The sequence below is a fragment of the Vidua chalybeata genome, chromosome 4, assembly GCF_026979565.1.
Source record: "Vidua chalybeata isolate OUT-0048 chromosome 4, bVidCha1 merged haplotype, whole genome shotgun sequence".
In the NCBI taxonomy this organism is placed as follows: Eukaryota; Metazoa; Chordata; class Aves; order Passeriformes; family Viduidae; genus Vidua; species Vidua chalybeata.
The window spans coordinates 45,974,919-45,993,071 of NC_071533.1; the positions used below are offsets into that span (position 1 = coordinate 45,974,919).

Here is an 18,153-nt window from a genome sequence, read left to right on the forward strand (position 1 = left end):
TTAAGTGAATATAAAAGGAGAACCAAGATAAAATAACATGAATTATTAATCATTAATTCAGGGAAAATGTAGCACTGTGATAAATGATGCCTAATCATGGATGTGTTTAAGTCATTGCTGAAATGACTTAAACAGAGCAGAGAGGTAAAATAAGGAGGGGTGAAGAAAGATCAGCTTTGCGAGGCCAATTCAATTCAATTAATATACTCCCATTATCACAGTCAACAAAAGCAAACAGCAGTTGTTTCTAAGTATCTCATTTTTATACTGCTGATTCCAGTACTTGTTATACTGCTGAAAGCCTTGGTCTGTGGATGCACAGGATTACATCAACTTCTCAGTTGTCATCCACTTCTCTCCCTAAAGCAGGCTTTAAAAACAAAAACTTGAAGCAAGCTCACTTGAAACCCTCAAAGCCAACAGGCAAACAAACACACTGTTTTGGGGTTTTTAATGCCATTAATTTCAGAAAATCTCCTGAGTGTTTTTGTTTTCTGGGTTTAATTATCTAAGTCAGAAATAATGGAAGAGAGGCTGTGTCAACGACCAAACCTATGAGCCAGTTTAACAAGCAGTAAATTATTCATAACAGACATAGCTCTACACAAACAGAAACATACACAGGGAATAAAATACTAGCAAGAAGATGATCAGAACAAGTATTTTGCAAGATTCAGGAAGGTAGAAAGCGAGCACTGCAGTGGCATTTCTCAGTCCTGCATTTCCAGAGGTAACCACAAGCAGGAAACAAGGCACCCCTACAGTGGAGCAGGTTTACTGGGAAGCTCTAGAGAGCTGCTCTAACTCAGAGATGACGTCGTTAAACTGCTGCTATTCTACAGCCTCCACAAACATGAGTCAAACTAAACACAGATACAGGAGAACATCAGCTCATTGGAACAGCACCTTTTAACTTCAAATTCCAGCTCCTCTAAATCTATCTTCTCTGAAACCTCTTCCTTTCATGGCCTAGTATTAAGCATTCCTAAGACACCTGTTATAGCTGGTAAAAAAAAAAAAAAAAACCTCAGAAAAATCTGGTAGCAATTCTTTCTAACCCACCATCTCAGTTTTAATTTACACTTTAATTATGTTATTAGCAGCTCAGGACTAATCAAAGCTGTATGTAAATTTACATATATGGATGTGAACACCACAACTAGCTGGAAAACACAATTCAGATGCAGTGATTTTATTTGACTGACTTCTGTTTTTCTATAATCCTGACCCCTGCAGTTATAAGGAATGTGTAGTACCACACATTTGCAAACACACTGCACAATGTGCTTTCTAATCCTAAGGATCAATATAGAAAAAGATTTGTAAATACTGTAAGACAGACACACAGAAGTGTATGCCCTGTCCACACCAACCCTGCATGGAGGCAGAGCATCTCATTAATGTCCCTTACTTGACTTGAAAGTCTCCATGGGAGAAGTGCTCAGAAGGATGTATACTCTAAAAGGAGGATGTTCTGGCACAAAGTTAAGGGGCTGTGGATGGCTCGCAATGACATATCAGCAGTAATCCTGTTCTCCTTTCTCTGTTTAAACAGCAAATTAATTGTCATACACAATCGCTGAGGATGTTTATGGCATACTTTGCAGACATGCACGGCCAAAGAGGTCACATTTTGAACTTTCAAATTACTCACACATTTTACATTTTAAATAAAACTGTAGATTTATTGTACAATAGTACAGCATGTGCCTTTTTAACCAAAAGCTCAGCATCACATAACACTTTAATCTTCCATTAAACATACACAGTCCTACAACACAGCTCAGCTCAGCAAGCTACATAATGAGTTAATTTATCGAGAGTCCTGGCTATGCTGTTCTTAAGGATGTTTACCTAGAGCAAGAACAGTGGCAGTGGTTCTGGTGCTGTAACATTTAATCACTTTAACCTTTTCTTAACACAGTAATAGCAAGCAGTCATCTAGAGCACAACAAACAGATCACTTAAGGGACACCACATTTAATTGCAAATGCATGAAACAGTAGACCAGAGGATCTCACACACATCACACAGGTGTGGATTAGAAACCTGTTATGAGATCACTTTGATGTAACGTCTGCATTAACTATGCCACAAGAAGACTGGATGCATGACAGGCATCGTACCATGAAGAAGTGTCATTTGGATTGAAATTCTTAGGTTTGGAAGAGGCAGACCAGGGTGTTCTGTACAAATATACACTTGCCTTATTACATTAGTTTACACTCCTGTAGCCATTTGCCCATATGACAGCAACATCTTGTTATACTTCATTTTTATACCATTTACTTCAACTTTACCTGGTTCAATTAAAAACAAGATCATTACTCACAGACACAGAATGTGTTCTGTGCCACATCTTGGCCTTTCAAATTGTCATAGACACCCAATTTGGTGTAACCAGGCATCCTTTATGCATGCTCTTGTGCACAGCTAGCCACAAGGTGTGATTAAGACACATTCAGATAAGATTCTTTATTTGCCACTGGGGTTTTTCATTGCAGTGGAGATTCAAAGCTCATCACTATACAATGACTTATATTAAGTAAATTTCCTCTGAAATTTGGAGTCAAACATCTACAACCTCATGAGCTGCAGGTTACATCACAGATTCTTCATCAAAGAGAGAAAGTTTATGCTTTTTATTGCTGTTCAGTTTACCATTGTATGTCAAACCTTAAGCCTGTTCCTTAAAAGGATCAAGTGCTATTTTTATTAAAGAATTTTAAATTCTCAGAAAACAGTATTTGCAGTAAATTTTTAAATACCCAAAGGAGGTAAATTTGGATCCTACCCCTGAATATGTGATTTTTCACTTACAGCAGGAGTGTGATAGTCCACTCTTGATTGGTTCCGAACGAGCATCAGCTAAAATAATACGCTAACCGAAACACAGAGACTGGTATTAAAAAAACAGAGGAAGGAAATCTATATCAAATATCTGATCTTGAATTAAAATAGACTAGCAATATATGTAAGCTTTCAAACAGATGAAATGCTTAGCTTATCTCAAGTAGCATACCAGGAGTCACTTCCGAAGAATTACACAAAACCTGCACCTACTATGGTCCATGTGTATTCTCTGGCTCTGCAAATTTCACTCATCTTGGCCAAAATACTATAGCATGCTAATTAAAGTATAAAAAACCAAAAAGGGACCAAAAGGAATTGTTTTAAATCAAAGTTGCTTTTGTATCACATTCAACAATTTTCTGAAAATTTCACCACGCTGAAAAAAGTTTCACTTATCTGTCTTGTTTCTAGTTTTAGATAACACTAGCCAGCAGCAGAAACAGAGTTTGAAACAAATCCATTCTTGACTTGCAACACTAAAAATACAATCTCAGTAGATTTCCAGTTCATTGTCTAAACTGTAATATTTTGATAGCCTTCAGTGAAAAGACAAACTTTTAGCTGATTATCTAGACATCACTGATACAAGTAAAGATTGTTGAAAAGGTAATTATTTAATTAAAACAGACTTCACCTGAAATGATTTCTTTTCTTGCCGTAAAACAAACACAAGCAGCATATGAGATGCACTAGCTCTTCTTCTTCCACTCAGAATTTCTAATTTGTTTAACAAGTAATGAGAAATAATTAAAACTTGATCTTCAAACATTATCACCTGTTTAAGGAATAAAGCTCTGCTTTTTCCTGAATTCATTCTATGCCATCTTTTATTAAAGAGTTTACGCAGATTCTTTCATCTTACTAAAATGAAGTCAGTTTGTGTTTCTTACATATTTAAATAGCTCCAACACCAGAGACATACAAAGTGTTATACTGAATTTTAATCCTTGTAAAACATTATTTCACCACACACTGTTATTATAAATCTTTTCAATAACATCCATTATAGAACTCAGTAAAGAACACTGTCTACTACTATGCACTGTCAAATATTTCTGGCAATATCAGTAATCGACTACAGCATATTTCTTTTTTAAAATCAAGTGTTAACCTACATATTCTGAACTTGCAAATAATACACAACAGATTTTACTGTCATATAGGCTGCATATTCATTCATTTTTTCTGATTTTTATAGAAGAGTAAATTTTCTATAACAATATGAAAGAAAATTAATAACTTAATTATCTACCTAGGAGGCTAGTAGTTATTTGTAATCATATTAATCAAAAGATGACTGAAAAATTCAAAGTTAATTATTGTGAAGTGCACAAAATCTAGAATATAGGGAGTTTCCACAGTACATTAAACTAAGTCAACATATAATAGATTAAAAGCTGTAAAGCTAAAATCCTTATTTAAAAATTTAGTGTCTCTGACATCATCTTCCACCATTCCATCAACTCTTCTTTTTCCTCTTCTTTTCTTTCAGACAATGACTCCAGTTCAAAATCAACCTGATTAAGAGAAACAATCAAAAACATCAATAAGACTTACAGATAGAGAATAGTTAGGCTTTTACAAGTCATTTACTGAAATTTATTGATGCTTACACAAACATAGAGCTTAGAGAGGTACCTTCTGGTTCAGGCTGGATTTATTCCTAAGTGTGTCAAAGCTGATTTAAGGATGTACAGTACTAGTATATCAGCACAATAACTTATCTAAAAATACACACAGGTGAACAAAATTTCCTAAAGAACCAGACATCTGTCCACTTGTACTTGACTTGACTAAAAATTTCAGAAAGTATGGGCCAATGAAATTAAAACTGAATAATAGCCAGCCACCTAAATCATATAGCATATTATAAAAAGTATCAACAGCATATTGCCAACACAGATCACAGAATATTCTGAGTTGGAAGCGACCCATGAGGGTGATCAAGTCCAACTCTTAAGAGCTCCATTCTCTAACCAGCTGAGCTAATTCTGATAATCCAGTGCTAACCTAGCACTGCAGACCCCAGCATATCAAAACATGCATTCCATTTTATGGCATCAAAAAGATCCAGAGAACTTTTCCTAACACATGGCTCATTAATAATACAATGTGCTAGTTTCACAGAATTCACAGAATGACCAGGTTGGAAGAGAACTTAAAGACCATTGAGTCCAACCCATGCCCTAGCACCTCAACTAAAGCATGGCACCAAGTGCCACATCCAGTCTTTTCTTAAGCACATGCAGGGATGGTGACTCCAACACCTCCCCAGGCAGACCATTCCAGAACTTTATCACCCTATCTGTAAAAAACTTCTTCCTTTAGTATATCTTAACATGTGATTCACACTAGTGAAATAGCATTTATTTTAAATACCTCCACATCTGTTCAGAGAGTGAATTAAAAATGCTTCTGAAACCTTAGATGCAGTCTAGGTCTTATTAACCTCACATACTGGATATCTATGCAAACCAGTGGCCCATTGCTATCCTTCTGCACAAAGCTGGCCACTGGTTTTAACCTAAGCAGGTACTCATTTGACAAATTAAATACAAATATGTCTCAATCAAAACCTCAACAGCCCTTAGTTTTTATGTTGTGCTATTAAAAGATACTCTATAATATTCTGATTGGCTATTCAGACATGTACTAATAACATGTTATCTCAATATCACCCTTCTCTGTGTCTTTTTATTATAAATAAGAATGCCAAGAGATTAAATGAGTTTACAGGGACATTACTCTCAGTGGCTGATGCATCAAGTTCTGGAAGAGTAATTTCCAGACTTTCTAAATTAACATGCTCTGGAATATTCTGAAAAATCATCTCCTGCTTACATTTATACTGCAAAGGAGAAAGGGACCTTTTAAATGTATAACAGATGATAAACGAACACAAGTGGTGAGCACTTACCACAACAGCAGGGCTGAAGGGCACAGCCACTTTTTTAGTTATTGCTAGATAGCCTGGTGCTGAGGCCGTAACTTTGTAATTTCCAGGCACAAGCAATCTCCAGTAATCACCATCCTTGGCTAAAAAGAAGAAGAAAAGGACCCAAATAAAAATAGATAAGACTAATTACACAGCTAAGAAGACTCATATGTCAGTCTTCTATATTCCTGTCAGTGCTTTCTTTTTTCCTTCTTTCTTCCTTTTTCTTTCCTTCAGTAAAAGCTAGCTAGATAGATAGATAGACAAATAATATGCTTCCTTTTATGTAATCAAAAAAAATTTGAATTTCGAAGTTGTGCTGGAGCCCCCATGAAAGATTATGTCTGCTGAGGCTGAAGGCTCTCCATTACACTGAAGGAAAGGACAATATGGGACATTATTCCACTTTAGAAGCACTCCCAGCCAATGTAAAATCCCTGCTAGGTGTCAGAGATTCTGTTTGCAATGTGATACGGATTTTTAATGCTCCTCAGTATTCTGATAATACAAGTGTAAATAAATTTTATTCTCATACAATTTAAATAAGTGGGACTACCTTTCTCATCTTTCAGAAAAAGCTATAAATCATAATTTCCTAGAATATTGCATGTTTATCACCCATGAAGCATCATTATCTACATATTTCTGTATCCAGGCATTGTCAAGAGCTTTTTCTTTGGTTCAGAGAAATAAAGAAATGGAAGCTTGATCCACTCACGTCAAAGATAGGTTCTTACTACACTGTTACTACAGATTATCTTTTCCAGTCACAGAATCAAAATTCATCATCATCTTCTCTAGAAATGACCCTATTGCATTTTCACAAAGACTCAGATCTTCCCTGCACCAGCAGTAGGCAATTATCTAATTTGTCACAGGCTAATAATTTTAATTTCTCTACCTCCAGAAAACATTGCAGAGCTATTCTAAAGTTCAGCTAGCAGTGCCATTTAGAATATTTGGCCATGCTCTTTGCACTAGTCCCTTAAATGCTTTTTCACCACATCTGCAGCTACACAGTGTACAAAGGGAAAAATTACTTAAATATCTGCTATTTGCAAGGTCAAAAAAATGTCAGTAGTCAGTCCAGTTGGTCCCAGATTTTTCTCTTCATAAAACAGAATGGAAAAAAAAAATAATGCTGTAGAACTACAGCAATGATCTATTCTAATTTCTGTCACTGGAACAAAGCAGAATTTCAACTCTTGAATAAAGAAGGAGGAGAAAAGCCAAAGAATATTTCTCCCTCATTTTGACTGTGCTAATATTCAAGTACTTGTTTTCATCCCTGTTTTGACAACACATGACTTTTAGTCTTATACACACACAATGATGTGAAAATATTTATGATTAGATGCAATTTTTGTATCATAGAAACATGAGCTCCTCTCTCTCAAATACCGCTTTGCACAGTTTATTCCCTTTTTATTATGCCTGACAATTTATTTCCAATCTCTATATTTTGCCTCCTTGTTTACAGTGACAGAAGGTAACTAATGTTTTCACAGACTGTTCTCCTGCTTGGCAGAAGTGCTGGTGGTCTCTTTGCAGGTGATGTGCAAACACAAATCAGAGGTGACTGAATATTCTACCAGTCCTGTTCCATAATATTCTGCATTTCTGTGACAGTATAGTGAGACATATCATTGAGAAAATGACCATAAAATAAGCTCATGCATAAAGCAGTGACATTTACTTATTGTTTTTCTAATTGCTATCTTTTGCAAATCAAAAAATGTCGTTCAGGATAGGAGAGCATAGGTGCATAGGGAAGGCTGAAAGTTGGCACACTGTGCAAGCTACCTTCTGAACTCATTCCTGAACAAAGCACATCATCACTGAAGAGGTGACACGTCATTTTCTGTCAACACCAACCAACATAATGCTTTCATCTTTTAGAATCACCCTTCTGAAAAAACATCATGTAATTTTAAACAGCAGATAGAATTTATCTTTGCTGAAGGAAGTTATGTAAATTGGAAATCTGTCAAGAATTTACGCACCAAAAGGTATGACTGCATTGTGAAAAATATAACACTTTTGGACAAAAATTTAGCCTTCAAACTGAAAGCAGCACTGTTGACAGGGCTTTAAACCCTGTCAGAGCTGTGAAACACTATTTGCTTCACAAATCAGAAGATAGACCTAAAGCATTAATAACCAAGAGCCACCCAAACCAATTTACACAAGAGTCCCATGAAGTAAAAGAACCAGTCTCAGCTACTCTGACAGTAAAATACAAGTGAAAGATTTGTGAAATCCTGAGGGCAACAAACTTCTTGAGGTATAAAGTACCATCCTGTTTTCAAACTTTTGTTCCCTTAAAACTGCAGTTAAAAAAATGTGAAATGGCTGCGGGTTGCCAAGCCAAGGAGAAGCACTGCTGAAGTACCACACTCACCTGATGTAACATCATGGCTTATCCCCTCCACAGAAATTGTAGCATTTGCTATGGGATTGCCCTGAAGATCTTTTACAAACCCCTTCACTCCTCGATGAATCTAAAATAAATAAGGTCACCAACAAATGGTAAATAAAAAATTCTTAAGAAAAGATGGTGTTTCTTGGCAATGGAATATCTATTGATAATCTAACAAAGCATGCTATGAACCCCACAGTCTACAGGCTGATCACTATCAATGATAAATACTAAATATTATAATGGAACAGGGAATGAAGAGGAAAAATAATTCACCAGGTAGTTATAATCATGTATCTGTTCAATGCAAGTAATTCTCAGAAATACACAGCAAGTCATAATACCTGTAACATTCACTTGCAAATCTTTGTCATGTTGGGAATTAATGAATGCACAGTAAAGGCTCTGAAAGAACAGCCTATGGAAACCTTTTCTTTAAAGTTTCATCAACTGTAAGAATGTAGAGCTAATGAGATAATTTCTTAAAGAAGAAGCATTAGCAAATTAAATGCAGTCACTTGGACTTCAGTGGGTAATCCCTCTGTGAGATGCTTGAGCTTTCCATTGTGCACCTCAAGCATCCAGTTCTGTGAGCTGGGACCACAGAGAGTCACAATACTCCCTCCTGGCCTGTGGGAGAAGGGCAGTAGTGGGTCACGTCCTTGCTCCTTCATGCTCCAGGTAACAGTCCCAGCACCTTAAGTGTCTGCTCCCACTACATATGAAATTAAAACACTGATATGATCTCAGTGTGCAGAGAGACCAGTCCTGGCAGTGTATCTTAAGCACAGTCTGAAAGCAAATGCCTCAGAAGCAAGAGACAGGATCAACTGCCTTTTTGTGTCCAGAAATAGGGAACTCTTGGTGCTGGGGATGAGGGGATGTTGGGAACCTCTGTGGAGATGCACTTCACTGTGAGCCTGGAAACAAAGCAGCAAAGTACTGTAAAGTTCAGGCTTCTACCAGATTCCATGTCTTTTGAAAAGGCTTGTGGATCCCGAGTTTTATTTTGAGATATTGACGTTCCCCTTTATGAACCTATACGGTGCGTTCAGCTGCTATAGTTTAGTTCCGATTCCTCTAATATACACTGTGGGAGAAGCCTTAGAAAAGTAGAAATTACATATTTGCACTGTCCTCAGCACTCCCAGTGGAGCTGGAGCATAGGCCTGGTCATCTTATCCGTCAAGAAGATAAAAACCAATGCCAAACAGACCATCTGAACTTCAAGGATAAAGGCAGTAGCTCTGCAGGAGCAAAGGAAGTTGGCAAAATAGTATCTTATGCATGAGCAATTTTGAAAATGCAGTGACAACATAGCTTTCCATGAGTCAGAGGAAATTAACCCCTGTGCAGAGGAGCTGAACGATTTGAGATGGATTCCATAAAGAATGGGTAAAAACCTGCAGGGCGAGTACAGGTTTTTCCTCAGCCTACAGATAATGTTTTAAAACAACAGTATAACACTTCAAATATTCAAATATTTCAGATTTCTGGGTAACTGAAGCATTTCTGCATAATTAAGTCTTTAAATAAATGAATGTATTAATTGATGGGCTCTGCTAACAAAGTGTGTTTCTCATTTCACGATCTCAGGTGTGCAACCACTAATGATATCAGATTTGTAACTTTTGTAACTTTTAACTACAACATTCAGGTTTCAGAAATTCTCTATGGTCTAATCCAGCTGCCCAGGTTCCTGTACATCCACAAAATGGTCCATCCCACATCTGCACACACATTGGAATACCTGCAGAGGGCAATCCATCTCTCTGAGCACACACACCAGCACTGAAGGAGTCAATCATAGACTATGGAGAGTTGTATTTTTTTTCACTGAGGAACCCCACACAAATAATTTAAATTAAATGTCTGCAACAGCTTAAATAGGCTGAGAAGGATTCTATACCGTAAATTCATCCTTCTTTTCCACTCTTCTTCCACTTATTTAGAAATATGACACAGGATTTACCACTACAGAGACAAATAAGAATTAAAGCAGCATCTAGATTAATATGATATTTTGAATTAGATGTTCACAAAGCACAAAGTTTAGAAGCTTTAAGCACAATAGCTGGTTTTGCCATCCTCTTCTCTGTTACCTGCTCAATGTAATTTATAAGAGAGTTCTTGTTGTCCTCCCAATAGCCCTTCAGAGTTTCTTCAGGTGGGAATTTTTCACAGCTAAGCTCCACTGTGATTTCAAAGCAATTGCTGCTGAGGTAATTGAAATCCTGCATTCCTGCAATGCCAGAAAAGAGGCAGTGATGCATTTGGCATATTCTGAAGTAAATAAGGGGGGACACATGAAATGCTGGGACTATTAGGAAAAGAACAGTTATAAATACAATTTACACAGCTCCACTCCATCTGCTTAATTTTGAATTCAGAAGCTTTAAATCAGAGAAACCAATAGGACAAATAATTCCAAAATACATTTTCTTCCCAGGGAAAGTTTTAAAAAGCCTTGATAAACAGGCTGTATTCTTCTACTTGATGCTGCATGTGACCTGTATACTTTTAGCTCATGCATTTTTGGATAGCTGATATATAAATTATATTTTTCCTCTTTGGAAAATAAAATTATTTTAGGTCATGGCTAAAATATTTTCATATTGAAAAGACAACAAAAAAAGATGTTCACCTTGTAAGCCAAGAAGAATGACAATTAATTATAAAGCAAATTAAACATAATAAAGTGACATTGAAAAAGAGATTTATAAAGATGGGTCAAAATGTGTTGAGGTTTTTTTCTGAAAATATAACATTTTACATTATATATAACATTTTACATGGAAAACATTCATTGTCAAGATTTTCTGCATAGATTTGAAATATTCTTCACCAAAGAAATATAAAATAAAACTTCCTATAAAATTTATTTTTATGAAATTATTTCTATGGAGCAGGTTTCTGCAACTCAATGCCTCTGCAAAATCAATATTAGATAGCCTTTGAAAGAGAGGACAAACATCACTATAAATGCAACTTTAATAATTGAAATTTTAAAACATAAGTAGCACAGTGGCATCATCACTAAGAATAAAAACTTGATGGAGAATATTCATTCTTTTACATTTCTGAGCCCCTCCTCTTACATGGGTGTATTGGCTATTTGCTTAAATTGGTCAACCAAAATTGAAGGAGGTTTCCAGTTTTGTAACTGGATCAACCAAGTGGAGAGGGACAGTGGCCGTCCCCAGGAGGGTTAGAAATACATGTTTTGCAGAAGCTGATGTAGGACCATCCCTCGCCTCTCCCGTCTGTCTAGCTAGCAGAGTCAGTGGATTCTCCAATGGAGGCCTGAAAAGAAAGCAGCCATCAAGCCTTTTGAGCAGCCCCATGGAGGTCACTGAGGGATTTATAAGTGTTTCTAGGACAGCTAATTCATGCAGCTCTGTGCTCCCCTTTGCAAGCTACACGTGATACCTGAGGCAGTCTCTTTACTAAGCACCAGTGTTGTTCACAGGTCCATAAATGCCCAGAGAGCTGGTGTCACATCCCAAAGAGAACCCCAAGGACAGCAAACAGACTGAGTCAGGTGGGATTTTGCCAACACACTACGGTGAAGAGGCTCTTTTCTGCCAACCAGGCAACCAGACTCCCAATTACTGACAGGCACAGGGGTTTTTCTGATTGCTAAAAGAACCTTTTTATTTCTAATGCTTTTTTTTTTTTTTTTTTTTTTTTTTTTTTTTTTTTTTTTTTTTCCAGAAAAATGAGGACACAGAAGGCAAAGGCTCCTGGGAGGGATGGCTCTGGTGGACCATTTAACAATACACAGCAAGGAGCCATGAGTAAAATCCTGACAGTGGTGCTGACTATCATGCATCTGTTCTGGACACTAGATAATGATGTTTTTGTTGATTTTCATACTTCTTCTAAAAGAAAGAAAGAATGCATGAAGAGGAGAACAAGGAGCTGAGGGCACAATGTAATTTTACTGTAGCGACAGTAGTTCTTGACCATTACTGTTCCAATTGTCAGAAAATTTCTCTTTCCTCCCCACGTATTACTCAGGGATGCCCTAGTTTCTCAAGAACAGTAAAAAGAAGCAATATATTTTCCAGTTTTCTGCACAATGTCCATATCCTATAGTTTGTTTCCCAGGGCCCGGCCTTGTCCCAGCCATGTGTTTCTCCTGAAAAAATCCATCTTTTGTATCACTGGGACAGAGAATGTGATGAAGCTGGCCAAGATCTAAACTATGGCCTACCACATATGCAATCTAGAGTGCATTGGGCACTCTCGACCTCCCTGTTCAGAATGGTGATTAGGTGCGATACGCAAGAAACCAAAACATTTCTAAAGATTTATCGAATATTGCAGCAACTTCGCTGCCCCTGGTCAAGTCCTCCAAGTGCCCTATCCATGGCACGTATCCCATGCGTGCACATCATCACGCTCCCAAAGCCTCTCACTGTCAGGGTAGCACTGACTTTCTCACACTTTAACAGGAACTGCCCTCTGATGATCAGAAAGGCTTAGATACCTCAGATATAACTGAGATTCAGCAATGAATGCCCTTTATTGCTGACCATGAGTAGGACTTGGAAACTGAGAACAAAAAAACTTCTCTGTTGCACTACTCCAGTGATTGAGGGACTATAGTGTCTTTATGTTACTGCTTACAAAAGTAAGCTTGGAATATGGGAAAAAAACTAATTTCTTCAGGTTTTAATAAAGGAACACCAAGCTGCATAAATTAATTGGAATGCAGGGTGTGCCCCTGGCACCCAGGCATCAGAATTAACTTTGAACTGCAAACTACAGCACTAAGTTAGCTCAGCTTTTTCACACAGAAAAGACAGTAACCTTTAGCTGGACAGGATGTACTTAAACATGAATGCCTCCTACATTAGTGTTTTGTGAAGTTCTTTAAAAAAAACTAACAATGCTTCCAAAACTCATAATCCAAGTTAGGAATTAGTTGAGTGCCAAGGGTGATTTGAGAGTATCTGAGAATTAAAAAAAGACACTTAAACAATAGCCTAATAGCACAGCAAAGTAAGCTGCTTTGAAAAACTATTTTTGCAATGACATGAATCTGATTAGACTCAGGTGACTCTGTCATGACAGTAAAAGCAGAACAGGCATGTGGCTAGGTAGTCATTTATTACTGTCTGTTCTTCTCATTTATGGTTCCAGATAGGTACACCACACAAAAGGTATATTAAAAAGTCATTAAGGGTGTTGAAAGTTATACAGTCAGCAGCTAAGGAAATGCCAAAAATTAAACTGTTTGTGCAAATTTAGTTTGTCTTTCTTGTGCATGAGTGAAATCATTAATTCCATGCTAACAGAGAGAAGGCCTCCATTAAAAACAACATGGTTTTTGTGTACAAACTTGTTTCTCCCCAGAGGCTGATAACTAAAAGAGCCATTCTTGAACAAAGAAGAATGACATCTTTGCCTTTGCTTGCTGTCTCTGAAAAACCCAGACGGATCAACTGATTACAGATGACAACTACTACAAGAGTAACAACATCATGGCCTCAGACTTGGCACAAAGGTGCTCTTGGGGGAACTTTTCTCTGTACCCCTGCCCTACAGAAGAAAGTAACTACCAAACAGTAGTGCTGAGAAAAACCTCACAGAAAGTGTAATTAAGAGAGAGAAGAAAAAGTCAAATATTCCTCTACATCATCCACTCTCTCCACCCAAAAAAACAGAAAGGGGAATTGCCACCTTGCATGAGGTTGGTGAGGAAATCCTGAGGTCAAACAAAAGGGAAGGACAGAGCATGAATGCAATGGAGGGTTCGTCCTTGCCAGAACCCTAGATGCTGAGAATTTTAAACTTTCTGTGCTGAAAGGCACAGACTCACAAGAGAACACTGCATTTGACCTGAGACTATAGAGAAGACTTCCAAAATTGATTGATAGCACTAGGATTATGAGTGTGTAGCTGGTTAGAAGTGTGTAATATCACAAGGTAGAAAACTTAGAGGTTTTAGAATATAGTAATAAACATGAAGCAAAATACAAGTTTTATAATGGAAACAAGTTGTTCTTCTTTACCTTCTTCTTCCTTCTTCGTAAGTTTAAATAGTATTTTGTAGACAAGAAGTCCACATAAGCTTCTTGTGATCAATTATTGAGTTTAAAGGGAAAATCATTTAGGTGTCATTTCTTGATCAGATAGTTTAGTCTCAAAAGACCTTTTAACAAAAAACAGTTAACCATTTTGTACCTTACTAATACAAGACTACAAAACTCACAGCTGTGAGGCTGTAACATTAATAAGAAACAATAAACACCTGAGTCTAAACACAAAATATCGTCTCAAATGCCTTCAATCCCAACCCCAAAAAAGCAGGAAAAAACCCCAGAAAACCCACAGAAAATCCACACCTCCTTACTTCCAGTTAGAGACAAGGACTATTACCAGATGTCTCTGCCACAGACGTTCAGCTTTCTGACTGAAAGAATCCAGGTATTCAGAAAGCCATGAAAAGCAACCCACAGTCACGTGAGAGCCATCTATACACCACCCCTGCAGACTGAAGAACCAGTGAAGATGGCTGCTGGCCCACTTGTTTTTTACAGGAAGTTCAAGGCCCTGAGGATCAATTATATGGGCAAAGAATTGATGTTGCACAACTGGGGCACCATAATAAGCTCTGTAGGGCAACAACACCTACAGTAATTAATTAGAATGAAAAATCATCCTTTCCTACTGTCAAAGGCATAATCTAGGAGATGATCAGGAATAGAGACAGAAAATGGGCAGGAGTGGATACTGGAGCTGTGTTCACTGGAGAAAGGAATCTTTAGTAGAAGAGTGAGAAAGGAAGGGAAAAGGGGAAACTAGGGGACAAAGGAGCCCAAAGGAGCCCAAGGGTGCAAAGGTAGAGAAGCACCACCTTAGCTCCAACAGGAGCAGATGCTCCTGCTGGATGGAGACAAGGCCTTCCGAGTTTCTTGTGATATATTCCTAACTCTGGTAAGGATGTACAGTGGAATACTTTCCCTAAAGCAACATAAATGGCTTTTTAACAGTTTATGCTGCTGCTAACTTTGAGTTCATTACCATATGGTCAGCAAAAGATCACTGATGCCATCAATAACTTAATTGCCACATTTTGGTTTTCAGATGGAACTTTTTGTATTAAAACTTCCCAGAAAATTTTCACTCGATCTTTAGTTATTTTCCTTAGCACTAGACATAGAAAGAGCAGAACTGTTCTCACTGAATTATATTTGGTTTTTTAAGTCAGCAAACACTACCACAGAGGTTTAGTTCAAAAGTCACAGCTTGCCAGCTGATTTCTACACTTGAAAAAAAATCCCAAACCAATAACAGATTCAATCTGTATGGTCCTATATATATTGTCTCTCTATTTTTTATTAGCTGCACCATGTCAGGATGATAGATCCTGCTTAGTATTAGGATTCATGCCTTTTAATGTCTATACAAATATGAGAAAAAGAAAGGCCTCACTTAGAGAATTAGTAGTCTAACTTAAAATAAGATCCAAAAAGAGGAAATCAAACTTTCCAAAAACATTTTCCAATGGAAAAATGTGTCTTTGCCGTACGCTGTTTAATCAGAATCAAAGCATTTCATCAAAACAATGGAAAAACTACTTTTCATAGCATTTAATTAAGGAAGAATAAGCTGAAGTTAAATGTATCACATTTTTATATCTAATATTTAACATTTCATTGAGAGAAATTTTAACTGAATTAAAACAAATTTTAACTATTAAACTTTTCAATATTTTGTTTATATTAATTTTTTCAGCTTTTGCAAACTTCAGTTTTCAAGGGTGTTTTAATGGTTCCAATTCAAAGTCTGAAAAGCCTCACACAAAGATATTTTGGTCTTTTAGTTACATTCAGAAATGTCAGCATTTTACTTCACACTCAGTCCCTGGTGATCACTGGCTGTGTGAGCACTACCAGTCATTGTTCTGTTTCTAATTTCTTCACAGGAGCTTAAATATTTTCTTCTTTTAGTACTGCCTTTACTGTAAGAGAAGCAGAGTTCGGCTACCACTTAGGCTGTCTAATGCTTTGAGAGATTCCTATTCACTTCAGGTAAAAATTTAAAATTCATTCAGAGACTGTAACTGAATATCAAGAGAAAAGCAAAGAATAAAACAGTTATGTGTGTTCGAAGTTATCCAGCATAAATCAACAAAGCCAAAGCACAGGCAAATCACTCTAACACAAGCTGGCTCAGAAATCATCAGCTCAGTTTTAGTTCCAAGTTTAGCAGAGGCAGAACACTCTAATATTTAGATATCCCAAAACCTGTTTGGCTCAGTTTACAAAGATATCAAAATTCTTAATAGAAAGGAATGAAATGTCTCATTTGAATTAAATGCCTTATTTTAGACTACTTTTTGGACTTCTGGAAAATTAGTCTGGACATGCCTATAGTAGCTCTGCTGCTCCTCTTAGCACAGAAGGCTCTAACAAAGTCTAGGGAAGCATCACCTGGGCAGGAATCTGGCACTAACCAAGCCACAAAGTATGGAGAGGCAAATGCAAGTATCTTCACGGCTGGTTTTGTTCCCATTAAAACCCAAGACCAAACTTCCATTTTCTGCAACACTGCAAAATCAGTCAACCAGGCTTCCCTGTTTCCTTCAGCTTGGATGCCTTTGTTATTGAGGTTCAAATGAGCCATCAGCAGCCTGCTCTATTATGGGTTTGTCAGGGGATTTTTCACTATTTTCTTAACCCCTCCCCCCACAAAACAAACTCTCTTAATATTTCATTATAGTAGAGCTATCACTCGCCCACTGTAGAACTATTAAATTTGCAATGACCTGGAGCCTGAAGAAACACTGTAGAAAAAGCAATAAAAAGGAGTATTTTAACAGTTATCACAGTGAGCTTTATCAGATTTTCTAGATATACTGTGGTGAGCGATTGGCTTTTGATTTAGCCTCAACCAGACCAAAAGCTGTGAATAACATAACTCAGGCTCAGAATAGCCAGTGACATGGACTCCCATGGGGTGGGCTCACCTCCTGGGACACTGTACCATGCACCACCATTAGTTGTTCCATCCACAAAGCTGCTGTCATCATCATTTTTACGACACGGTGGTCTGTTCGGATCAGACATAGCAGGGTTAAAAGAAGAATAACTGCGAGCCAGGCTTTGAAAAATAGCATCATCAGGGCAGGAGCTGTACTCATGAGCACTGCCTAGGGAGGAAAAAAATTCCAGGAACAAGGATTATTAAAAGGCAGTCATAATGACTAGGCTCACAACACAATCGCTGCACAGAAGAACTGTGCCTGAAAATACTATGTACACAGGTAAGTGTCCTACAGCATCACAACTTAATATGGCATTATCTTTTTAACATTAACATTTCCCCATTACTTCATTAATTGTTGCCCTATCATTAAAGTGGCTAGTCACAACAGTCTCAATATTTATGAAAACACTACTTTAAAAGTGCACCGCATGACCTAAGCTATTCTAGGCTTTAGACTTTTTTTAGAAGAACACACAGCTCAAAAATATAGATTTCTCCCTTAAGAGTTTTATGTCAGATATTAGAAGGATTTGCAATTAAACTGTGATAAAGTCAACTGAAAGAAGGGAATCACAAACAATATAATTTCATGAAACTTCAGTCATGTCTTCATCCCGTAGTAGCAGAAAAATACAAATATTGCTGTGTAGTTTATGATTACCTCTATGCCACAATGTGATCCTTTTGATAAAGGACCAATACTGAAAATGGCATCAGTGATAGTTGTTTCTGTCAGCACACTACTGCTTTCAGAAATTCATTTTTCACAGGTGCAAGAAACCTTAACCTAGACACATCTTTCTCACTTCATTTAAACAGGGTACAGACAGCCCAGCTAATTTAAGAGCTAAGTTGACTTGATTAATATATTTGAGGGACTATGATTCCCTCAGGCATTACATCATTTTTGTCATGTAAAGCTACTGAAACAATCATCTTCAAAACT

At 37.2% G+C, this 18,153-nt stretch overlaps 1 protein-coding gene across 1 annotated transcript in view; it reads right to left on the reverse strand.

Moving 5' to 3' along the window:
- Positions 1-1,657: 1,657 nt before the first annotated feature.
- The window catches only part of CPE (carboxypeptidase E), a 57,164-nt gene continuing 40,668 nt past the window's right edge, over positions 1,658-18,153 (reverse strand). The window contains 5 exon segments of the mRNA XM_053941047.1: positions 1,658-4,370; positions 5,771-5,889; positions 8,190-8,289; positions 10,310-10,449; positions 17,188-17,370. Of these exon segments, the coding sequence (XP_053797022.1) occupies positions 4,272-4,370; positions 5,771-5,889; positions 8,190-8,289; positions 10,310-10,449; positions 17,188-17,370 (641 nt within the window). The 3' untranslated portion in view covers positions 1,658-4,271.